Consider the following 26,229-nt stretch of genomic DNA (forward strand, 5'->3'; position numbering starts at 1 on the left):
GGAAGACTGAAATAGCAAAGAGAGAAACTTTCCACAGAAGATAAGGGTGAAAAGATAATATTATCTGGAATGTCAGAAATTTTGAACACTGTCAGGAAGCCGTAATTTTGCTAATTTTAAGGATCTGCTGATATGTGACAAAATAATTTTGAGTTTATAAGACTTACTCCCACAAGAATATTTACTATGGGAACTGGGGAGAAAAATCCAGCATGTCTAAAATTATGCAGATAGAAAAGGAGCATCATTAATTTTTACAGAACACAGGGCACAGGGCATGCAAATAGAATACAGGTGTGCATTCTCTAAATGTAATCTAAATCAGGCTCAGAAAATGCAAGTTTCTGTATATTTTTGCGTCTAAAGAAGCATACAAAGAGTGAAAGGTGCTTGCACACTGTAACAGTTTTAGAGTAAGAACAGACTGTTCTCTCTGAAAAAGTCAAAAGATGAACATGTATACTGAAGAAAGAGTAGGAATGCCTAGTGGTAAGGGTATCTTGTGAATACTACTGAACCCCAAATGCATTCAAAATATGAATGCAAGTGATTTATTTGGCTTTTATAAATGAACAGTAATAACTCTTGGCATTAGTGATTTTAAATAATAATTTGAGTGTCACAGGCTAGTTAAAAACTCTAAAAAATTATTGGTAGTTTAATAATGAAAATGGAAAAAATCTGTTAGAAATAATGTAAGATATGAATTAAGATTAAATTTGAGGTCAAGTGTAAATTTCTAATGAAGAACCTCAAAATTCAGAAAGTAGATGGATAAGAATGACTTACAGCTGAAGGTGAGTCATCTGTTACATTGCTTTGGCGTTCAGAATATCAGCACAGTGAATAATGTAAAGAGATTCGCAGTAGAGAGAAATTGTACAGATTTCCAGCAGGGGTAGGCTGATTCATTTTAGGTTGAAGGGACCTCAGAAGCAAAATACAAATTAGAAATAAAAAGAAGTGTGGTACATGCATGGGTACATATGAAGATGGGTTATTGGATTTTTTATGCAACCCCAAATAACTGAATCAGATTATTCACAATATTACCACAAATTATCTTTAAAAAACCACGTTACTTTTACCAGTGGATACTAAGAGATATAAAAACATTTTTTCAGCGTAATGTAAAATATTAAAGTATTATAACCTAAAATGTTGACAAATTTCATTACACTGACATGTCAGAACAACAGTATTATTTGGAGTCATATTGAGCTGAGTCACTTAGTGTAAAGTATAAAAGCTGGACCTGTTTTCCACTAGAGGATTCATGGGGCTCTGTTCTGATATACTAATTTCTTAGCTATATGTTTACGTATCAGTAGCATAACAGTTTCCTCACAGGGTACCTCTCTATTATACACAGAGAAATCTCTTTTCTTGTTTTCTATCCCATGACTTTGCCAGGCCCAAATAATTAGGTGAAGTTCAAAGACACTGAAGAGACACTAGAAGGGAGGGACTCCCCACCTGATAAAATGCTGCCATCTCTGTACTGCACAAAACTCAAAAACTGATTTATCATGTTTACTAGTCTTCTCTTTCTTTTCTTTCTTTCTTTCTTGCTTGCTTGCTTGTTTTCTTGCTTTCTCTCTTGCTTTCTCTCTGTATTTGTCTCTTTCTTTCTCTCTTTCTCCCTTTCTCTCTGTCTTTTCCTCTTTCCCTTCCTTCCTTCCTTCCTTCCTTCCTTCCTTCCTTCCTTCCTTCCTTCCTTCCTTCCTTCCTTCCTTCCTTCCTTCCTTCCTTCCTTCCTTCCTTCCTTCCTTCCTTCCTTCCTTCCTTCCTTCCTTCCTTCCTTCCTTCCTTCCTTCCTTCCTTCCTTCCTTCCTTCCTTCCTTCCTTCCTTCCTTCCTTCCTTCCTTCCTTCCTTCCTTCCTTCCTTCCTTCCTTCCTTCCTTCCTTCCTTCCTTCCTTCCTTCCTTCCTTCCTTCCTTCCTTCCTTCCTTCCTTCCTTCCTTCCTTCCTCCCTCCCTCCCTCCCTCCCTCCCTCCCTCCCTCCCTCCCTCCCTCCCTTCCCTTCTCTTCCCTTCCCTTCCCTTCCCTTCCCTTCCCTTCCCTTCCCTTCCCTTCCCTTCCCTTCCCTTCCCTTCCCTTCCCTTCCCTTCCCTTCCCTTCCCTTCCCTTCCCTTCCCTTCCCTTCCCTTCCCTTCCCTTCCCTTCCCTTCCCTTCCCTTCCCTTCCCTTCCCTTCCCTTCCCTTCCCTTCCCTTCCCTTCCCTTCCCTTCCCTTCCCTTCCCTTCCCTTCCCTTCCCTTCCCTTCCCTTCCCTTCCCTTCCCTTCCCTTCCCTTCCCTTCTGCATAGCAAGGTAGTGATGGTGCTTATTGGTCCTTGCAAATGTCTTCGCTGGTCCAGCTCATTCCATCCCATCTTGCCTGGACAGTAATGAAGGCTGCAGTTTTGCTGTGACTGAGCAGCATTCTTTCTGCTGCGTAGTAGGAGTACCTGGCTGGATTTGCCCATCCTAATGACATCCAGTGAAGCACTCACTGTATCATTGTTTCATTCCCACTCAAAAACATTCTGGATGATCAGCTCCTACAGTGCATTCTAATTTAATGCCAAACTCAGTATATCAGAACTACAAAGCAGTATGCTGTTTGGACCATTGTATGACAAATTAAGGAAATGGTCAGAGCTGATTGCCTCACCTAGAAAACTGATCCTAATGAGCAGTGTAGCCCATTATTCACTGTGGAACTCTACTCAAAAGAGAAAATGAATCTTTTAAAAATCTTTCCCATCAAAATTACTACTGCAGGGAACAGTTGCTGAATCATTGTCTCTAGTGAGTTTTACTGTGGTTGCTGTTGCTGTATACAACATTTAGAAGAGAAAGAGAGACTACCCCTCCCTTCCCGGGTCTTTTGAAGTTCAAAGCTGGTTAACTTACTCTGCATATCCTGTATTATGACACTTCCTTCTCATCATTGTAGACACTGACGGTACCAGTTTGTGTGTCCAAGGTCCAATAACATGTAGGTAGTGAGATTTTTAGTTTACTTCTATCATTAGAAAATGAAAAAATTTGTGAATAGTGAAACTTCTCATATAAATGCAGGAGAGATCTGGTGAGTCATTCACTGAGGATTACCCTGGATACAGAACAGGATTTCTGGTTAAAAGAATTCAGTTCTTTGCTCTACATGCTTTACGTTGTTCTGATTTATATTTAATTTTAAAAGAAGTAGCCAGTGACGTGTCTGCTTAGATGAATAGTGAATGTTTTCCCACCTACCTTGCAAGTAATTAGTTGCAGTTAATGATCTGTTTCAAGAGGAGAAATTGAGAAACGCCTACCCCAGCACAGCAAATTCTTCTGTAAAGACCATGTGAGAGGATAGCAGGAGAGTGAAGCCCACTGTTTCATGACTGGAGTGCTGTGGTGCACAGACAATGGCTCTTGAAAAAGATAAGGCCAGGAAGGTGAGGAGAGGAGTTGTCTTCTGTTTAAGAGAACAGCTGGAATGCGCTCTGCACAGGGAGAGGTGATGAGCAATCTAAGAGCTTATCCATTGAGCTTAGTGGGCAACCAGCATCAACAATGTTGTAGTACGGGCCTGCTACAGACATCCTGAACAGGAGGAAGAAGACCCACATGCACAGGTCCTAATCCTTATGGGAGATTTTAACCACAGTGATATGTGCTTGAAGGACACCAAAGCAAGGCACATGCAACCTAAGAGGTTTCTGGAGTGCTTTGCTGATAACTTCCTGACTCGGGTGATCAAGGCACAAACGAGGAGAGACTCTCAGCTGGACCTGATGCTTAACAAGCAAGAAGGACCTTGTCCTGGTTTTGCTAAAAACAAGTTCCTCTTTCAGTGAATTTTGCCTGTGAGCTAAAGCCTTCATATTAACTGCACTTTCCTGGAGAACCAGACACATGTTTTGGTAAACCTAGCAATGGAATGCAAACTTATTGATAAGCATGGATGGACATCTCGCGAGAGGGGCGACGAGAAACAAGTCACCAAGAAACTGACCAACTGTGTATAACATTCCATTCACGTGAATACTTCATATAAAAGTGGGAGATCACGAGGATCTCGTCCCTTTTTCCTTATGGCTGACATTAGGAGAGGATCTTGCTACTCATCCCTGAGAACCGAGGCCTAGTGAGAGACTGAATCCAGCTCCACTTGGTTGCAGAGTCTAATCCAGGACTTTGGTGGCCGGCTCTGCAGTTGCTGAGACTTTCAAGATTGGTTTTGTATATTTTGTATTATTTTCTCTATTCTTATTAGTAGCATTAGTAAAACATTAATTTTTCCAACTCTCCTCTCTCTGTTCTTCTTTCCCTCCCGATCGCCTGTCCTGAGTGGGAAGGGGGGAGAGGGAGGGGCAAAAAGGGGGAAGTTGGGGGGAGAGGGGGTTAACAATACATCTGCCAGGGTTTTATTGTCACCCCGCAATCTTAACCCTCGACAGACCTGTAGAGGAACTGAACATTGCCAACAACCCTGGCTGCAAAAACTATGAGATGGATGGAGTTCAGGATCATGAAAGAAGGGAAAAGACAAAGCAGGATCACAGCCCTGGACTTCCAGAGAACAGGCTTTGGCCTTTTGAGTGATCTGGTAGGAATGGGCTACTGCCCTGGTGAGAGGAGGAGTCCAGGAGAGTAAGTTGATTTCTAAGGATCATCTCCTCCAAACTCAAACAGAGTGCATGTCCACAAAGGGAAAGTCAAGTAGATGTTGCAGAAGACCTGCCTGGATGAAGAAAGAACTGCTGATAAAGCTCAAATATGAAATGGAAGCATACAAGAGGTGAAGGCAGGAGCAAGTGACTCTGGTAACATATAGAGACACTACCTGAGCATGCAGGAAAGGGATTAGGAAAGCAAAGCCCATACGCAGTTGAATCTGGTGAGGGCTGTGTAGGGCGTCAGAAAAAACTTTTACAGGTACACGAGCAGTGAAAGGAAGACTAGTGAAAATATGACACTGCTGCTGAATGAGTCAGGAGACCTGATGACAGAGGACAGGGAAAACACCAACATACTTGAAGTACACACTGGGGCTACCATTTGGAAAGGACCTGTGCAGAAAAGTATGCAGGCATCCTAGTGGACAACAAGCTCAACATGAGTCAGCAGTGTGTCCTTGCAGCAAAAAAGACTAAAAGCATGTAGGGCAGCATTAGGAAAAGTATGACAAATTTGTCAGAGAGGGTGACCCTTTTTCTCTTCTCAGACTTTGTGAAAGTCCATCTGCAGTGCTGTGTCATGTTTTGGGCTCTCCACTACAAGAAAAAATGGACATTCTTGAATGAGTGCAGTGAAGAGTCAAGAAGTTGATTAAGGAAATAGATCATGTGACATGTAAGGGGAGACTGAGAGCTGAGACTGTTTAACCTGGAGAAAGGTGGGAGACAACATGTATCTCAAACTCTGCTTTTTATGAAAATGTTGAAAACACTTTATTTCCATATGACATGGAATGGCAACGTTTCTGAAGTTGAACAGTTTGACAGGGCAGAAAAACTTTCCTACTCAAGTCTGATGACACGTTTTTCTTGAAAGAAAGTGTACTTGTGCAATGTTATATAAAATGTCAATATGATGTCCTTGCTATGGAACTGTGTTTTATCGAGTCTTCAGCTTGAGTTATAATTGAATTAACTCAAGCAATAATAGTCACATAGTAAAGCATGAACACAGAAATGCAGCAGTCCTATCTTTCTCCTCTGTAAGATTATAAACCAATTTCTGTCCTTACTCTGGCAATTCAACTGAACTGAGTTTTAATCGTTATTCCACTCAGGTTGGTTTGTTTTATGTGTAGATAACAGTGCCAGAATTAAAATTCATTTAAACCCTATATTGACTGCAATGAAGACAAGTATTTGTGGAGAAAATATGGCTATAGAAATAAATTTATACTCTTGGGATTATTCATAGACACATGTATATCTGTGGATATTTGGATTTCTACTCCACAAAGTGATTTGCTTTAGACTTTCATTCCTTCTCCTTTAATTTTTCATTTTTTCAATCTTTTCTGAGTATTTAGATATGACATTTCCTTTTTAGTTATCAAATATGTCTCTAGCAGAACTCTCCATATACTTCAGCTGACACTGCAGGTTCTGTAGGACTTTTTGATCAGCTGCTAGGATTTGGTTGGTAATCCCTGGGTTGTGGTTGTTATTGTGTTTTTGTTTGTGTTTGTTTTGTTTTGTTTTTTGTTTGTTTGTAACACAGGACAACTGTCCTGAAATCCTGATTTTGTTGTTTTGTTTGCACTGTGTTTTACTTACCTTTGTCAAGGTATGCTTGTACAATTATGTGCTTTTTATCACTTAATAGAATACAAATATCTAATGTGAGCTGAATGGTCTCACTAGCTAGGGTTTCAGCAAATTCCCAACCTGTTTCTTCCTGGCGGATTGCTGATAATTCTGTAGGAAATAAATTGCAAATTATTTCCCATTCTGTCTTCGTATGCCAGCATTATACAAAGTCTTCCCTAAATACAATTGTAGACACTCTCCCTACTGATCTGAGGATAAGAAAGAGAAGAACTTCCTGGCTTTGCAGTTTCTCTGTTTTAAGAAATTAGTCCAAAACTATAGGCATAAAACAAGATTATTTGTCAGGGACTGTTATACCGGTTTTCAAGTCTTAAGGTATTTCAAAAGATTCTATGCTTTACCTAGCAATATTGACAAGTACTGACAAATGCACATAGGAAAAATAAAATAATTATACTTTCATAGTAAGGACTTTTTAGTGATATATTTCAAGTAAGAATAGAGATTTTGGGCATCTTTGTGGATATTTCTCTGCAAAACTCAACTCAATAATCAGCAGTGGTCAAAAAGTCAAATAAAATCCTAGGGATTAACCGGAAAGGTGTAGATTACAATGTAATTACCAGGTATCTGTTTAAAAACAAAAGGGAGTATTTTCTGACAGAAAATATAATTAAATTGTAGGACAAATAATTAGAAAATGTAAAAGGAAATTATATAGGTAGGTTTAAAAAGGTACATAATTTAATGAAAGTAACCATGAATTTCTATTGATGTCTGTTAAATGCAACATTCCAGATGAAACCTTTATCTGAGGAAATCTTAAAGCTGTTGATTGAAAGAAAATAGAAGCTATGAAAGTGGAAGGTGGATTGCTTTTACTCTCGACCTTTTTCTAACACAGTTTCTCTAGGCATCTCCTTCAAACTTCTATCAGACAGGATACTCAGCTAGGTGTAATATTAATATGAACCTGTATGGCCATCTCTCCCTGGGTCAGACAAAATAAGAAAACTGTTGTGATATTTAATTTATTCTTTTTATGTAGAACTTAAACTGGATATATAACAGTACTCTCACATATTTATTTACTATGAATAGAGACTTTCTGGTGTGGATTGCTTAGTATTGCTGGGTAAACAGAACACCCTAATAAAATTGAAACCATTGCTAGTAAAACAGTTATATCTCAAAGCCTTGTTCACCTGGTAGTTTAATCCTAGAGAAATAAAAGCATATGGCTTCTGTAGCTTGGGATGCAATTCCATAGGACATTATGAATAATCCATAAGTTTCCTTAATGGACTTCTTGTTAATGTGAAATGCAGCAACATCTTTCTCTTGTAATTTTTCTTGATAAAGTGAACTACAGAATAACTTAAAGGTACAGTAATGTTACTGAAATTGCGTATAGTTAAGTTTAGTGTTGTCCTGCTTAGAAACAATTTGAAATGCAAGAGGTAAGTCCCAGCAAGGAGGATGAAGTGTTTTTCTCATTTAGAAAATAGATGGATTCCTTCAAGTCCCTTATCATAAAAAGTCAACAGAAAAGGCATCTTTGAGGAAATTTTGGTTCTTTCAGATGTGTGAAAGTGCTGAAAAACTCAGTCATACAATTTTTCATGGTAGCAAGGGTGGAAAAAAGAACAAAGGTAGTTTCTGTAGTAAAAAAAGACAAAACTTACTTCATTGACATTGAGGATAACATGTTTTACTTCACTTTTGTGAGAACCTAAGAGTATATATACAATAATTTGCTCTGTCTGATGAACAGTAATTTGTTGAATTATACCTTGGAAAACAGCACTTCAAAAATCCAGTTTTGATACATAGAAGCTTTTCTCTCATGTTTCTTTACTTACAGTTTAACATCTTTCAGGAATACTTGTTAAAGTACAGAATGGAATAATGTCTAGTTGCATTATTATAGAAGATTAATTCATTTTGTTTTGTGTTACTTTATTTAGTTCAACTAGCTCTGATAGGTTTGTCTCTAAGAAAATTTAAATTTTCAAGGAAGTTAGCTCTAGATACCATCTGCTAAACTAAATTTTGTTGTTTCTTGGGTTTTTTTGCAGTTTGCTAAAACGTATAAAATTCCAAAATTTTATAAAAGTAAATTTCAATTTGCAAGTTCCTAGAGCAGCATAATAGCAAGGGCAGAGGTAGCTGATTTGGATTATGTCTAGATCAAAATGTATTGTGTCTTCCTATTCATGCAACCAGAGGTCTTTATTAAAAGTGGTAATTCATTCTGTTATACAACTTTTCAGTATTACTCTTTTCTATAACTTTTCTTTTAACTGATAGCATATCTTATTTCATTTCACTTATATCCCTCTAAAATTTATTTTCCCTACAACTTAGGAGGTGTATTATGTTATTCAACTGCATTCATAGAGAGAGAATTAAGAAACAGGTCAATCCAGAAATAAGCCTATGAAAAACCTGTAGTCTCGCAACACCAAAAAAGAGCATTTTTGAAGTGTGATACTGCTTTCTACAGACTTTTGAAAAGTAGTGGGTTATATGTCATCTGTGCACAAAGAAAAGTAGCAAAATTATTTTTTTCAACTCAACAAAGTTTTGCTCAGTTAAACCACAACACATATTCCAGTAAAACTCAGCTCCAGAAAATAATCTACAGCTTTTCTACATTAAATGTTCCTTTTGTCCAGGGAGCTAATGTTCTAAGCTTGTGTAGCACAAAATAAATAACCACAGAACTAGCTTAATTTGTCATTTCTTACTGGAGTGAAGATTTTTTTACACATTTTTTCTCCAGACAGACTTTCACAGAACATGCTGTTTTCTTGTCCTGGTGTTGGAAATCTATGCAAAGAATATTAATTGTGGCAACAGACAAGTTCAGTCAACAGAAAAGGCATCTTTGAGGAAATTTTGGTTCTTTCAGATGTGTGAAAGTGCTGAAAAACTCAGTCATACAATTTTTTCATGGTAGCAAGGGTGGAAAAAAAGAACAAAGATAGTTTCTGTAGTAAAAAAAGACAAAACTTACTTCATTGACATTGAGGATAACATGTTTTACTTCGCTTTTGTGAGAACCTAAGAGTATATATACAATAATTTGCTCTGTCTGATGAACAGTAATTTGTTGAATCATAGTAACAACATTACACTGTGCCTATCTTTCCTTCTTTCCAAACTGCCACTTTACCTGCCTTTTTCATGTGTATGGCCTTGTAAAAACATGAACAAAAATGCGAAAATGTAATCATTTATAAAAAGTACTTAAGGGAGATAGGGTATTGCTAATTTTTTCCTGCTGTGTTCCCTTTGTGTCTATCTTCTTATCTACAGAAAGGTAAAAGAATAGAAACATTTCACCAGCTTGATGTAAAATAGTTCTTCAGCAGAGACTCTGATGATCTGCAGAATCCACAGATAAGGAATGAATTGGTTGAACATGATCACTCATTTCCCTTGTTAATACATTTCAGAGGTGTTTTTCCACTAAAACTATTTGCATCGCAGACCCCCTCAAAAAAAAAAATAGCCTGGCTATATAGAAGTTAATTTTATTTAATTATGAGAGTAGGAGTACAAATCATCATTGTTTTATCTTTTTTCCATAGTGCCAATGATGAGCAGCAATGAAGCTAGTCACAGTGAAATACAGCAGTTATATGGTCTCTGAATAATACAGGCTCATTTACTTTTTCATAAAATTTTAAGAACTCAAGGACAAGAACATTTTACTGATTTGATAGTTTCTTTGGGTTAAATTTTCAAAGTATTAAATTGGTTGTTGGTGAGGAAGAAGCAGAGAATATGTAGGAATGGAAATTAGAGAACTGCTGGAAAGAAGGATAGTGTGTTTAGTCTAGATCTAAAATAGCTATGTTAGTAGGCAGTGCTAGTGGATCTCATACACACTCATAGCTAGACACAAACCATTATATCACTTCTTCAGGTATAGGAGCTAAGGGATGGTGATGATAAAATAATTGCCAGTGTAAAAACCAGCTTCCATAGTAAAGAAGAAAGTCGAGATGTTAATACTCTGAAGTCAACATTTATTCTGTAAATGTATTAACGGCATTTAAAGCAGTCAGTAGCCACCCACTGTCTGTTTAGATGAACTGTTTGAAGACTTTAAGTTGTCAGAAATGCTACTATGTCAGCTTCTAGAAAAGCATAAAATGATAATTACTTATTCTAAGTGAAAGTATAAAAATATTTGGGCAGTTTACTCAAAATATTTTGGTGCAACTGAGAGAATTATTTTGTACAGAAGTAGGTAGAATTATTAGAGATTATTATTATTTTCTGACTCAAGACAACCACTGAGCTGAGTCAAGAAGTTATTCTGTGGGTGGGCAAGAAACAACCCCATCATTCATTAGGAGAAATTGCTGGCCTCATGTGTCAAACCTCCAAAATGAATTTTCGTTGCAGACCTTGCCTCTTTGGCACTCAGTATGCCTCTGGGCTGCAAGTAAACAAATTGAGGTGATGATTTTACCTATTTTTCAGCTACTTTCTAGTTTAATTCTAGTGTTGTGTGGGCATGATGTATATTTTTGCATGCTAATGCAAGAACACACAGAAGTTAAGAATCTGTACCTTTTTTTCCCCAGTTAGTGGGGTTTTTTTGTTTTGTTTTGGTTGGTTTGTTTGTTGTTTGCTTGTTTGTTTTAAGCACTATGCTGGCATGTCAAAGTTGTTAGAAGAATGACTGCAGTCTTCATTTTTTTTTAAGCATTTGGAAGTCTTATTTGTTCTTGGAAGAGAACTGATAAACTTTAGGATGCCACTAGTCTATTTGATCCATGTCACAACATTGAACAGCAGATGGAAAGGATGGGAGGGTGTGTCAGGGTGAGTTGGCTATGGATGATTTAAAAACTGGCACTACACAACTACTTTGTCAGAGATGGATGCTGTGGTGTTTCTAAAAACGTTTTTTCAAAGAAAAGCTAAGGAAGGTGGGAAATAGCTAATCTTGTTAAGTCTGTCAAGAGGCCTGTGGAGAAATGGCGACAAAATCCAATCTGTATTTCCATGTCTGGACTCTTTGCAGTTTGAGATAACTCGGGCTGTTTTTATCAAGCAAGCTTGAGATATGTGGCTGACTTTTATTCCTTAGATTACAATCATTTATCATTGCTCAAAAATCTATGCCTACTAATGAGCAATTATTGGTAAGAACTAAGAAATATACCTGCTAATTAGAAGGCTAGCAAATGATCTCATAAGCAGTAAGTTAGCCAGCAAATAATTCATCAAATTAGCAGAGAGACTTAAGGAAGAAATGAAATAAGGAGGCAGACACTTTAAATGACCCAGCGTGGAGTCTGCTTTATACAAAAAGATCTGAACTAGGTTAATTGGTATCTAAAAGGATGTCATGTTCTGGAATTCAATTATTGGTTATAGAACAGGGTTTAACAGAGAGTCTTCCAGACCTCTAATGTAAAAAAAGAGGGCCTAAAATGTTCTGTCTGACTGATTTCATTAACACACACCTTACAGGAACTTCCTTTCTGCTGTGTACATTCTGAGAGGTCAGAAACGTCAGGAGCAGAACTGTTTCTTGGAGTGGCTTTGGTTTTTGTTAGCAATTACAACCTTGGATCACTTTATGTAGCAAGTCAGATACCTGCCATTTCAAATCTTGGTTGTCATTCTTGGTGGTTTTGTGGTAATGACTGTTGTTATGCTTGCCCAACAATTTCATAATGAAATACTGGTATAAATTACATATGACTGAGGAAAGCCTTAATTGCACCGTTGGATAACTTTATCTATATTGGTTGTATTTCTTAGGATAATTATTTTCACAACTCTAACTCAAGATACTTCAACTGTTAACAGGAATCAGGCTTTTTCAGTAGTTGAAATTTGATGACAAACTTTGTTTCAAATAGCTTAGCAATCTCACACTTTAGACCACAGATGCATTTTTTGCCATGCTTGTGAAAGTCTGCACAGGGACAGTCAGAATATAAAGTTCTGAAAAACAAAACAAAACAAAACCACCCCCACCCACTCCCCGCCAAGTATATTCCTCAATTCTGTTTTGTCCTGTAAAGCAGGGCTTTAGTGTGTGTCACACTTACTGGGGAAGACAAGTGCTATAACCCCAAACGCCCTCAATCTTCCTCCTCCTTTTCCTGAGCTTTTATTGCTGTGCATGACATCATATGGCCTTTGGTCAGCTAGGGTCAGCTGTTCTGGTTGTGACCCCTCATAATTTCTCATGCATTCCTAGCCTACTAGTGGGGTGTGCAGCATGAGAAGCGAAGAAGGCCTGGATGCTGTATAAGCCCTACTCAGTAATAGCTAAAACATCAGTGTGTTTTTCTCACTGTGTGAACCAAGGCAGGCATGTCACAAGAAGAGCCAGAGGCCATGAATGCATTTGCAAAGAGCAAGTTTTATTTTAGTTACCTTTCTACCAGTGGATCTCCGAAGTAGCACCTAAGCTCCCATGCAGAGGTAACACAAGCGGGGACGCAGGCGCTGCAGCAGTTCAGCCCCGGTAGAAGATCACTGGGCTGCCTCTGCTCGCCTGTTTTTCAAGGCTTCAAGCAGGCATTCTTTCTCACAACAAAGCAGGAATTTCAGGCACAATGATAAGGTGCCTTAGAGTTTCTCACAGGCTGATGTTATCTAACACAGAGGTTCTACTTGTCAAGCATACAAGGTCAGTAAAACAATTAGTGTGATGTATGTGCTCTTTCTACACCATAGCTGCAGCCGCTTGAGTGTATTTACAATTAACCAACCTTCTTGCTAATCTTCTGCTATATTCCCACACACTCACAAATCCAAAACATGGCACTATATGAGCTGCTGTGAAGGAAATCAACTCCATTCATCCAGACTCAGTACAGACACCAAAGCAAATTATAGAAATCAGTTGTGCAGATGTGTGCCTTCTTTGCCTGCCATCACTGGGCTCTTGGAGGCCTTCTGCTGGTGCTAAGAAAATACAAATAAAATAATAATCCATTTCAAGATATGGGTAAGAGCAAAAGGCAAAGCAAGATAATAAAAATGAATAGGGAAGGGAATTTTGGTACATTTTGAGGAAGCAGAGGAAAAACTGAATTTAGGTTTGGAAAGTAATGTGGTTGCATGGAATCACGTGATACTGAAGCACCCAGGAGAATGGACCTTCTTTATTCCTACAGATGTGATCAGCAGCATTACTGCAGCAAGATGCCTCTGAGCCTCTCTATAGTGAGCAGGGGGAAAAGAATGTCATGAAGAAACTACATTTCATGTATTCCCTGCAACCTTTAGAATGTGCATTTCTGCTATGTAAAGCGGTGATACTCCCCTGCAAAACACATTGACCACTTACAGCAACATGTTGCAGGGTCTGGGGGAGAAGGAGAAGTCTTGGAGTCAGGGAGAAAGAATAACATGTGTTCCATAAAATATTTAGTCTGAAGAAGAATCCAAGACTCTGACAGAAAAGAAAATACATAGTTCCTAAATCTCATGTTTTCCTAAATACTGAATAACTGAAGAATTAACTGGAAAAGTACTTATTTTGCATTTACCACAAGTCTAAATAGATGACTAGCTAACAACAACTTACTCCTTCTATTTAAGTATTTGTGTGTCATTGCTTTTTGTGGTCAATCTAAAGTTACATCTTAGCTGAGGTATGACATGTATGTCAATGTCACTTTCCATGATGGAAGTGGGACTATTTTCTGAAAGAAATCAAATGTTACTAGCCAAATTTTTCATACAAATCACTAAAGTATAAAGCGAAGTGCTCAAAGTCAGGCAGTTGCCAGAATTGCTTTTTTTGTGTCCTTATGCTTACACTAAAATATATCATAGAATCATAGAATGTCCTGAGTTGGAAAGGGACCCACAAGAATCATCGAGTCCAACTCCTCTCGCTGCATATGACAACTGCTAAATTCACAATGGCATGATCATGTACTGCCTTAGACATGACATTGTGGGCTAATGCTGTTTGTAGGATCAGTAAAGACTGTGTAGCAATGGTTACTATAGTCTTCCCATTTCTTGCAGAATTTGAAAGATGTTTAGCAAATGGTTTGGAAGATTTGGAGTGAAACAATAGTCTGAAAGATAATAGACTCATACCTTAGAGAAAACTTGCTTCTATAAAACCTGATGATAGAACATAGAAATACTATATAACACTAAATAAATTGCTTAAAGATAATCCAGTTTGTACAGTTACTCTTTTCATTGTTTCCTGAATGCCCACTGTGAGCCAGTAGTGTCACTTGCAGACATGTTGAGCTGAACTCTTGCAAATTAAAGTCAGAGGAAAATATGTTTGATAATTTTAAGGAAAACTAATACGAAGTATTCTGAAATGTGTATTTCCCAAATTGGTCCCATTAAATTAGAGCCTTTTTTTTTCAGTTTATCACTGTGTCTCTAGGCTATAAAATTACCATCCTTGTATCTTCAGTAGTGTTTATGGAGTTAAATTAGCATCTGTGAAGCTCATAGCTATTGAGATTATAAGCACCTAAGAAAAAAACTAAAAGGAATGTTTGATGGAAACAAAGCACCACACAGCTGCTCTTGCTCACTCCCCTTGTATGCCCTTGGGATGGCAGATAGAATCAGAAGGATAGAAGCTAGAAAGAATCTCATGGATTGAGATAAAAACAGTTTAATAATTCAAAGGAAGATTTTTTTTTAAAAATGTAAAAAAAACCCCAACCAAACAAAAACCAAACCCCAAATAATCAGAGAGAGGAGAGGAAAATAAAACCCAAGAAAAACAAGCGATACAAATGGAAACGATTACTCACCACCAACTGACTGATACCCAGCCAACTTCCCCCCCAGTTTTTAGCATGTCATATGATATGAAACATCCCTTTGGTCAATTGGGATCTATAATAATATAGACTGTGGGTCCAAAGAAAAATGTCCTTTGTCCTTGGCATGCTGTTCCTCATCCTTGTATAAATGTACTTTTATCTAGTCTCTTTTGGATCTCACTTTGAAGCCCTCTACATCAACAAATGTCTCTTACTCTGTGTCACTCTTTCCTCTAATATCTTTTGAAACTCTAAGAGCTTCAAAATTAATCTTATTTATTTACTTATATTTACTTATATTCTGGATTTCTCGGTCATTCTGTCTGAGATTGCAATTCGTTTGATCTCTCTCCCTCCCCCAGCCCCTTTATTGGAGTAAATCTCACTTAACAGACCATACTTTTAAAAACCACTGCTTTGAATTCTAGTCAGGAAACATGGCTGGATGAAGAGCCTGTTAGGTGGGCAGAAAACTGGCAGGGTCAGAGAGTAGATAATGGTGTCTCAGCATCTGTCTGGCAGCTGGTAATGAGCACATCACCATGAGGCATTGATACTAGAGTCCATGTTGAAGTGCAGAGTTCAGCACCCAGACAGGGTAACCTGAAACACTGGCACAGGCCAGAAAGTGACTGACTGGGTCACAACCCTGCTGGGAAGGACCTGGCGACTCCAATGGACTGCAGAGTAGAAAGCAGCCAAACAGCGCACTCTTGTAAATAAAGCACACTGTGTGCCAAGGTGACTGCAGATGGTGGATCAAGGGGAATGGTGGGTGCCCAGGAGAGGGCTGCCAGGACAGTGGGATCGGTGATGAATGCTTGACAGGGCTGAGTTTACCTAGTCTGCTGTGGTGGAGGTGAACAGCTATTTGATGGCAGCCTGCAGCTGCTGGAAGGTTAGCTGCAAAAGACAACGAATCTAAGCTCCTCTCAGTGGTGGTGGACTGTTTGTGGAGGGGCAAGGGCTCCTGATTTGGAGGTTCAGAATGAACATCAGGAAAGTCTTCATTAGGAATGTGGTGCAACACGGGAACAGGTTATCCATGGAGACAGGGGAGTTTCTGGTGGAGATTTTTGAGATTCAGACAAAGCTGTGGCTGATGTGATTTAGTGTTGATGATAGTCCCACTTTCAGCATGAGGCTGGACTGGACAACCTCATGAGGACCCTTCCAAATGGTAGTTCTATGATTGTATTGTGTAAGTAAGCATAATGCTTCTTACAGCTATGTTCATAAAGGCAAAACTAGCAATGCATGTTTTTCTTTTGTTTTGCCAAGACAAGTAAATTCGATATGATCAACATGTCCTGGTTTAGTTGCCTGAGTATTTGTACTTGAATCTGTTACCAGTTTTTCCACAAATTGATTTAATTTTCCATTGTCATCAAAATATAAATTTGTTGCCTATTGTCTGATTTCTCCAAAGCTTGGCTTTAATATTTGAGTTAGAATTATTCTCTTTCCCTCATGGTTTTCTTCATGCTGTAATCTGTTACCTTTCTAATTTTTGCATATGAGTTGAAGAAGAAGTTGCTTAGTGAGTTAACTTTCTCAGTTCAGCTATCTCAGTCTGTGCCTGCAATTCAAGGATTTTTATGATTTTCAGAGCTGCCTAAAAATCTGCTTATATAGTGGACCAAATAGCCTCATGTCATATTATAGATTATTTTTAGCTCTGATATCAGTATTTTTTCATTTCATGAAGAGATATAATTAATTTTATCACTATTTTTTAATTTATTCAGTTGTATTGAATATCCACTATGCACACACTGAAAATACAAGCCTGAAGTTAAACTTGTCCCTGGATAACTATAACACATTGATTCCTGTAGTATTTTCATAGTGATGGATTTTGCTGTTGATTTGCTTCAGAGTATATGCCTTCATGCATACAATTTTATAATATTTTTTTTCTTAAACTGCATTACAGCTAGATTAAGAAAAAGAGCTAAATTATGAATTTAGATTTTATGATTAAAAATTTAATTAGAAATAGTTTGCTTACAGCAACTCCTCAAGATCTAAGTGTAAATGGAGCTTTTTAATATTACTCATGAAAGGCATTTCATTAATGGGTCTTCCTGTGCACACAGAGTAAATACATTGCCATGAAAGGTTTTCTTGCAGGTGTACATCAGTCTTTGTGAGACATGTCATACTGAAGGCCATGTCTGTGCTGTAAACGGAGGTGTAATTGTAAATTGTGGCCATAGTCTAGCCTGCTTTATTTTGTGTACCATATATACTATAACGTACATGTGAACTCTGGTTTGGTGGAGGCAAATATTTGGTATACTAGTCTGAAGTGTCATAATGGGACTATTAAAGCTATTGATACCTGACCTAGGTGGAATAATAGATAGATAGATAACCTGTATTTCTAATTCCTAGTTTAGATGTAGAAGATCTTTAGATTTGCTCAGAGCTTGGGTTTCTTCACAGGAAAGTAATCAAGGCAATAGCTGCAGACAGTGATATATGTGCTGGGGAATTTATCAAGTAATGGTAAAAGATTTTGTGTAATACATGGACAACTTCTTCTCGTTATTGCAACAAGCTTCTCAGCATATCAGTGCTCTCAGAAAAGTAATTTTTCAAGAATTTTGTCTCACAATGGTGAGCTGTTTGTTAAAAGTTTAAAAAACTTCCTGAAGAAATGACCTCCTCTTTAAATCAGCATCAGTTGGAGATTGCTTTTGTGGATTGTCTGCCATTCTTCCATGACCCAGAGAATATTACCATCAGTTTATATGGTGAAATCAAAAATAATGTTTACCAATGCTTAGATTTAAGATTTCTTTAGGGCCTGACCTTCAGAGATTCTAATTATTCACCATTTCTAAGCTCTACAATGGTGGTTTTAATTATGAAAATTATAATAATGATAATACAGTATGAATAATATTTATAATAATCTAGCTTATGGAAAGGAATTAAAAGAGTTATCAAATTAATCTTTTGGGTGTTTTCCTACATGATGAGTATCTTTTTGCCTTCATAGGTTTCAGAAGAAGCTCTGCATCACAGTACTGAGGATGAAGAGTCTTACCAGGGAATGGAACCCTATCTTGTGCGGAGATTATCATCTCGTAACATTCAGCTTCCACCCCTGGCTTTCAGGCAGCTAGAACAGGCAGACTGGGATAAAAAGAACGATACTGAGAATATCCCAAGACCGATGACTCTTCCTCTGAGGATTCCTCCTCTGATTGCCATTACATCTGCCGAGGCCAGCAGGTAAGGTCTAGCAATTTCTTCTTGATTCGACATTTTCAATGGCAGGTGCAGGACAGAGGATGCTGCTTCTAGGAGAGAAGTCTATTTCTTTTCTAAATCCCCTAAATAAGTGAAAAAGAAGAATAAAATTTTAATTTTTAATTTTGTGGCTGACATTCGATAATACTGCTTATAAACCTTTTTGTCGTGTCCAAATACAAACACTAGAAATAATTTCTCTGAACATTACTAATACTTTATATTCAGAAAGAAGAATTCTGGAGGCTTCGATAAACATTTTTTTTCTTACTATAATAAAGATAGGAGCATTTTAATCCACAGAAAAATTTTTACATTATAGAGTTTCAAAACAAGTTTCAAAGAATCATGAAAGGATTTTGTGTGCTCCTGTATATCTACGTGATTTGTGATGTAAATTGTTAAGCATATTTGGTTGTAATGATTTGTGTTATAGTTTCTTCATATTACATCTGTGACTTCATATTTCATGCATGTTTTCCTGAGTAACCTTTGCTTTTCTTAAAAGTTTCTGATAATATCCTATTTTCCATTTTTATTTTTCAAAACATGAATTATTTAGTATGAAGTTGTTGCTTACAATGGTGAAAGCAGGGCAGCCGTTTGGTAACCTAAGGATCTATAAGTAAAAGGAAAGATGAACACACTGAGAACTGAAATGCAGGACTTAAGAACTTTCATACATATCTTCAGAGAGAATAATGTAGCTGTGAAAAGAATATAAGACTCTAGTACCAGAGAAAAAACATAAGTATTCATTAGAGTGCTATGTCAAAAACCATCTAATACTAACTTGAAATTTAATATTGCCTCCCAAATCTTATTTCCACTGAGGGCAAGTGCTTCAGAGCTGACCTGGTCTGTAGCAAAGCAGCACATCTTGGTGTAGGGACGTTTTTTCTGAGGCAGGAGAACACTAGGGCAGTGGGGAGACCTGCCAGGAGCTGCCAGCTTTTGCAAGGGTCACTGATGAGACCTGGGCGTTGCCAGGGCAATGGTGACCCTGCTTATAAAAAGCAGCCTAGGGAGCTCTAGTGACCAGGAGTGCTGCAAAAGAGTGGGACGTGGCAGTTTACCCAGCAGTTTGTGCAGAAGGGCACACAGTTAGGGTGGAGAAGCTCTGCAAGCACAAGAGATTAGCTCAATTGGTGGTTATCACCCTCCCAGGAGGAGCCTTGCCATGGTATCCAACCAGTGCAAAGATATGTCCTTTGCACTTGCCAGGAAGTATGCATCAACCCAGATGGAGCTCCCACAGAAAGATGCAGCTGCATAGACCTCAGGCTACAGGTAGTGTCAGAGACTTTTGCCACTATGGGATGACAGTAGAGACAATATCTGTGTGAGATGTGACTATGTGGATGATCTGCTCAGCCTGGTGATGAAGCTGAGAGAGAAAGTATTATAGAAAGGCTAAGACGCATCAGGGAGTCTGCGAAGGAGATAGACTGGTGGGATCATGCTCTGGACTCCCTGAGACAGGAATGGCCAGCAGGAAAAAAACAAGATCAGGGGAGTCCTGTATCCTCCCCCTGCCAGACTTCAGACAGTAGCTCAAGGCAAAGGAGTGAATGGAGGCAAGTCCACACTCAGGCTGGCGGGTGAAACACCCCCTTGCCCACCTTAAACCTTCCAGGTGTCTCTGTACAACAGGTATGAGGCTCTGGATGTGAAAGGCCACAAAGGGTATCAATCGATGAGAAAGATAAAAACCTGTCTACACCAGAAGTGTTGACAGGATCAGAAAGGCCTGTCTCCTGTATTATGACCACCTCCATGAGGAAGAAAAGACAGGTTGTAGTTGTAGGTGACTCCCTTCTGAGGGGAACAGAGGACCCAAACAGACCCGCCTCTTAGGGAAGCCTGCTGCCTTCCTGGGGCTCAGGTTAAGGACATAACCAGGAAACTTTCCAGCCTGGTACAGCCCTTGGACTTCTACCCATTAATGCTATTACATGTAGGAGGCAGTGAAGGTGTGATCCATAGTCCAATGGCGATCAAAAGAGACTGCAGGGCCTTGGGATGGTTGGTGAGGGAATCAGGAACACAGGTTATTTTCTCCTCTCTCCTTCCATTTGTGGACAGTGACATTAGAAGAAACAGATGGACACAGTTGATTAATACGTGGCTCTGTGGCTGGTGTCACCACCACAATTTTGGGTATTTTTGATAATGGTATTGCCTACATAGCACCAGGTTTGCTGGCATCAGATGGGGTTCAGCTTTCTCAAAGGGATATGAGGGTCTTTGCACATGAGCTAGTGGGGCTCATTAACAGAGGTGGAGCTGAACTTGGAAAGGAACACAAAGAATAACAAGAAGGGCTTCTACAAGTATGTCAGCTAGAAAAAGAAGGTCAGAGAAGTGTAGCCCCTTGATGAGTAAGACTGGTGAACTGGTAACAACGGAGAAGGAAAAGACTGAGATACTTAACAACTTCTTTGCCTCAGTCTTCATGTGCGAACTCTCTTCCCACACTTCTTGAGTGGGTGAGCTGCAAGAGGGGACTGGGGGGGCAAAGTCCCTCCCACGGTAAGTGAGGATCAGGTCTGTGACCACTTGAGGAGCCTGAACATACATTAATCTATGGGACATGTTGAGTTACAACCCAGAGTCCTGAGGGAACTGGCTGATGTAGTTGCCAAGACACTCTCCATGCTACTTGAGAAGTCATGGCAGTCAGGTGAAGTCCCTGGTGATTGGAAAAAGGGAAAAATCGCACTAATTTTTAAAAAGGCTAGAAAGGAGGACCCTGGGAACTACTGAGCTGTCAGCCTCACCTCTGTGCCTGGGAGTATCATGGAACAGATCCTCATAGAATCTATGCTAAGGCACATGGAAAACAGGGAGGTGATTTGAGACAGCCAGCATGGCTCCCCCAAGAGCAAATCCTGATTGTCCAAAGTAGTGGCCTTCTATAAAGGAGTAACTACAGCAGTGGACAAAGGAAGCGCTATGGATGTCATCTATCTGGACTTCTGTGAAGCCTTTGACATGGTCCCCCACAACATCATTCTTTCCAAACTGGAGAAATATGGATTTGATGGGTGGACTGTTTGGTGTATGAGGAACTGGCTGGGTAGCCACACCCAGAGAGCAGTGGCCAATGACCTGATGTCTGGATGGACACTGGTAACAAGTGGTGTCCCTCAGGAGTCCGTATTGGGACCAGTACTATTTAACATCTTCATCAACGACACAGACAGTGGGATGAAGTGCATCCCCAGCAAGTTTGCGAATGACACCAAGCTGAGTGGTACAGACAATATGCCTGAGGGACAGGATGCCATCCAGAGGGACCTGGACAAACACAAGAAGTGGGGCTGTGCAAACTTCAAGAGGTTCACCAAGGCCAAATGCAAGGTCCTACACCTGAGTTGGAGCAGCCTCTGGTATTAATACAGGCTGGGGGATGAAGGGATTAAGAGCAACTCTGTGGAGAAGGACTTGGGGATACTGGTGGATGAAAGATTGTACATGAGCCAGCAATGTGCACTCACAACCCAGAAGGCCAATGGTATGCTGGGCTGCATCCAAAGGAGTGTGGTCAAGGGAGGTGATTCTGTCCCTCTGCTCCACTCTGGTGAGACCCCACTTCAAGTCCTGTGTCCAGGTCTGGAGCCCTCAGTACAGGAAAGACATGGTCCTGAAGGAGATGGTTGAATGGAGGCCACAAAAATTATCAGACGGCAGTAACACCTCTCCTGTGAGGAAAGGCTGAGAGAGTTGGTGGTGTTCAGCCTGGAGAAGAGAAGGTTCCTGGGGGACCTTATTGTGGCCTTTCAGTACTTAAAAAGACAGACACAGACTTTTTAGCAGGGCCTGTTGCAACAGAACAAGGAGCAATGGCTTTAATCTAAAAGAGGGGAGATTCAGGCTAGACATGAAGAAGAAATTTTTTACTAAGGGGGTGTTGAAACACTGGCACAGGTTGCTCAGAGGTGGTAGATGCCCCATCCCTGGAGACATTCAGGGCCAGGCTGGATGGGGCTCTGAGCAACCTGATGTAGTTGAAGATGTCCCTGCTCATTGCAGGGGGATTAGTGAAGGTCACTTCCTATCCAAACTATTTTATGATTCTATTCTATGATTCTGTGTTCTTTATTTTTGTAATACCTGAGACCAGTTCTTGAAACATGCTTATGTAAACACTGACTGCATCCATAAACATTTAGATTGTTTACAAATGTAAATATTATTTGAAGAGTTAAATGTAATGTCATTTAGTAAAGTTTTGAAGATAAATTAGTGTCTTGACTTTTTTGTTTTCTGTCTATGAAGGCTGGAGAGAAGATTAGTCTGAGATACAGAAGGAAAAATATGTATAGATGATTACAGCTCACATTCCTGGTCTTTCTAAATTTCACAGAATCACAGAATGTTTGGGGCTGGAAGGGATCTCTGGAGGTCATTTAGACAAACCCACCTGCTAAAGCAAGTTCACCTACAGCTGATCGCATAGGAATGGGTTCAGGCAGGTTTTAAATGTCTCCAGAATGAGAGTATTTCAGAGTATTTGGCTTTGAAACTTCAGTAGTATTTGGGATGTCCTGTGTAAACTGTATAATACACAGGAGGTACTCTGTGTTTTTAGCTTTAGTAGCACTGACTGAAGAAAAATATGTACGATCCCAATGTGGTAGCAGGTCAGAAAGCAGAATAAAAAGCACTACTTCTGTCCCGTGAAAAAGTTTAAGTAATTATAGATTTCTGGAGACTGCATTATGATCTAGGCTGGATTCAAATAGGCAAGAGCAAGATATTTTGAAGGGTATTTACACAAATAAGACACCTAAAACATACAGCTTGTTGTGCATAGCTACCTGCTCTACTCAGAGAGTGATTGCTTCTGTCAGAGACTTCGCTGTAGCTAAGAATCTCTTCTGGGCATTAAGAGACGACTTTGTATCCTACCGATGCTGTTTATTCCTGTGGTTGGTAGACTGTGTTTTGAAACTGGAAAAAAACCAAGATTTATCTATGAGTAAGTTTATTTCTGAGAGGGAAACAGTAGATGTACAGATTGTTGAATGGAGTTGCCAGGCTGTTTAAACAAACAAACAAACCAAAACTGAACACAACAGCAGAAGCAATTAGAATGTTGACGTTTCTTTGTAATATAAAATCTTTAGCTTTTGTGATTTTTTGTTAGCTAAAGAGCAATTATGCTGCTACAGGAAGAATCTTGTTCAGGAAATTAAATTTCTCTAGATGTTTAGTGCCATTTTTCAGTTGCATTTACGTGCTTCCAGTGTCAGCTGAACAGCTGCAGAAGGCTATCCTTTTATCTGGCTTCTTGTCTGCATGAAAGTAAGCAAACTTAAGGCACCTGTTATGCCTTTGGAAATACAGCTTACCTCTGTTGCCTTTGAGTGTGTGGAAATGTGCAGCTGAGAGAAGGAAATCGACATGGGGCTGAGAGTCAGGCGGATTCCCTGTCTGCAATGGGTAGGTGAAAGTAGAAGGTAGCATTTGGGACACAGCAACTCATTCTGAGGCAGAAGAATTGCACCACTGAAAACATCTTAAATTACAAATGTGTGTTTTTGTAGGAATGTGCTAAAAGATCCCAAAGAGAGCATTGTAAAGTATCTTGTTCTGTGATCTAAATACGTGGAATGTGCAAAACTAAAACTAGTGGCAGTGGATGTAGTTTTTTAAATAAAATACACATCCTATTCCTAAACATGCACATATGCACCCGTGTACACACATGCCCTTTTTCACTCCCTTTTTCTCTCTTTTTAACTTCACGGTGTCTCAGGATTGTTTCCGTTTTTATGTTAGCTTTGTAGAGGAGTGAGCTAAAATAGTTTAAAAAAAACCCCAGCAGAATAGATGAAAAACTAGCAAGTAATGTAATTCAGTAATGTTTTTATAAATATTTCAAAACTTACTCTTCTGACTCTAAGGAGACATTGCAGTGTCCTGTCATTCCTTTTACCCTTCTGATTTCTTTCTGTGCATACAGGGAGCCAGATGCTGATATTTTTTTCACTCAGGTTAAACTGAGACAGCAATAAACATCATTGCTAAAATGAAAGATTTATGTCTTATCTTGAAGTTTCACATCCAAAATGGCTAACATGAGCTATAAAAACATGTGCTTACAAATTGATAGACGGAGCCGGAAGCTGGAAGCAGCAGTTACGTTTATGAAATGTAACAATTGCCAGACCTTCTATGGGGAGCATTAGAAATAGGCTGGCAATTGCTTTTGATATTTCAGTTCCTCCTTTATTTTCTTTAATAAGCAATATATTTAGCCCATATATATATATAATATTAACTGTGTTATTTTACTGTTAGCTAGGACAGCTAGGATATTTGGAGTGTGCCTATGCTTTAAATTTTGCCAGTTTTCCTCAAATAGCTGTAACTAGGTTTACCAACAACTGTGATGTAGATAACAGCTGTGATGCCATTTAAGAAGGGATGCACAGACTGGAAGGGATTGGCAGCAGAATATTTTTGTTTTTCCCAAGCAGCTGGTACTAAAAGGGTGGGGGACTGTTATAAATAAGAACTATTTGTTTGAGGAGATTTAAGGTATTAGATCTTGCCTCCTTTATAATAACTATTTCAAAGATGGTTTAGTTTCTTCTATATTTGTTTTGGCCAATAACCACAGCTCCCACACTGATTCAATACTCAAGCAAATATTTATATTATGATAGTGAGTGTGATACTGTAAATTTGATTTCTTCCTTCAAACAGCTGGATGTGATTTAGGACAGTTGGTCAAATCTATACATAATGATGATATTGATTTGTCCAAAGCTTGCTGAAATATGATGAAAGTCTCTTCAGTCACCTTTTTTATGAAAACTATCTCTTTGCTTTGTTTAATTCAGAAGAGATGAGATAAGAGAAGATAGGATATAGATATTCTTGAGCTGGCTGCACCAGTGTTGGACATAGACATAACCCACTCTCAGTGGTACAGATCCAAGGTGTCAGAAGCTGAAGTAGTCTTTTATTTTCCCTTTAAAGGATAGCTTTGTCAGTGACAAAGGAGCAAACTACCCCAGTTATGGCTGTGATTCTTCTGCCCTTTTAGAACATACGACTGACATAATATGTTTTTTGTGTTTCATTTAGTTATCTGTAATTCAGTATATATAGCACTTCTTCTCACTGTTTACCCTATTCTTTGCTCAAATATCATTTGGGAGAGATTATTATAATTGTAGAACATAAGATCTATTTTAAATTGCTTTTGTATTGCTTATGTAGCACTGAAATTATGTACATTAGTGTGTTTATGAAACTCTAGGGAGTTACAAAAATGATTTACATGACAGTTAATTACTGAAGGATCTTTTTTTGCAGTATTCCTTCTGTGCTAGTTTATCAGTTTTCCTTAAGTTCTCTGGATTAGACAGACACTGTATTGCTTAAAAACTTCAGTGTTTTATTATCCATTAAAGAAGCAATCAAAACTCTCTGTATTGAAAATCAGCTAAACTAGCTTTAAAATTATCTCTTGTTGTTTGTTTGTTTTGTTTTTGTTTGTTTGTTTTCTGTCTTTTGGAGATATGCTTAACCTTTTTAATATCTGTTTTTGAAAGGAAATATTATAAAATTGTCATTAACATCATCAGTGTAACTTTGATACTACAGCAATACCGATGGAGAATTCTAATTTCAAGCTAAATGTGTCTTAATGTCTATCACTTGCTTAATCTTTGTCTTCCCTCTGTCAAAGTAATACCTCAAAGACTAGATTTTGTCTTCTGTAGTCAGGGCAATAAAAACCTTTTCAAACGTTAAACAACCAAAAGGTGTGAATTCTGAGCCATAATTTTGCAGTTATTCACTTACTATACCAGCAAGGTATTTTTAAAACAACTGCTAGAATTCGAAATTTTGGTTCTGCTTAAGGAACTGAGTGTTAGAGAGAGATGATGA

At 38.7% G+C, this 26,229-nt stretch overlaps 1 protein-coding gene across 2 annotated transcripts in view; it reads left to right on the top strand.

Moving 5' to 3' along the window:
* LOC309451565 (3',5'-cyclic-AMP phosphodiesterase 4D-like) overlaps window positions 1–26,229 on the top strand; it is a 201,513-nt gene that overhangs the window by 161,609 nt on the left and 13,675 nt on the right. For both annotated transcript variants that reach the window (XM_082075317.1, XM_082075316.1), the window contains exon 3: window positions 18,065–18,300. In XM_082075317.1, the coding sequence (XP_081931443.1) occupies window positions 18,065–18,300 (236 nt within the window). The remainder of the gene's footprint in view (window positions 1–18,064; window positions 18,301–26,229) is intronic.

Source organism: Streptopelia decaocto (genome assembly GCF_964273445.1).
Source record: "Streptopelia decaocto genome assembly, chromosome: Z".
In the NCBI taxonomy this organism is placed as follows: Eukaryota; Metazoa; Chordata; class Aves; order Columbiformes; family Columbidae; genus Streptopelia; species Streptopelia decaocto.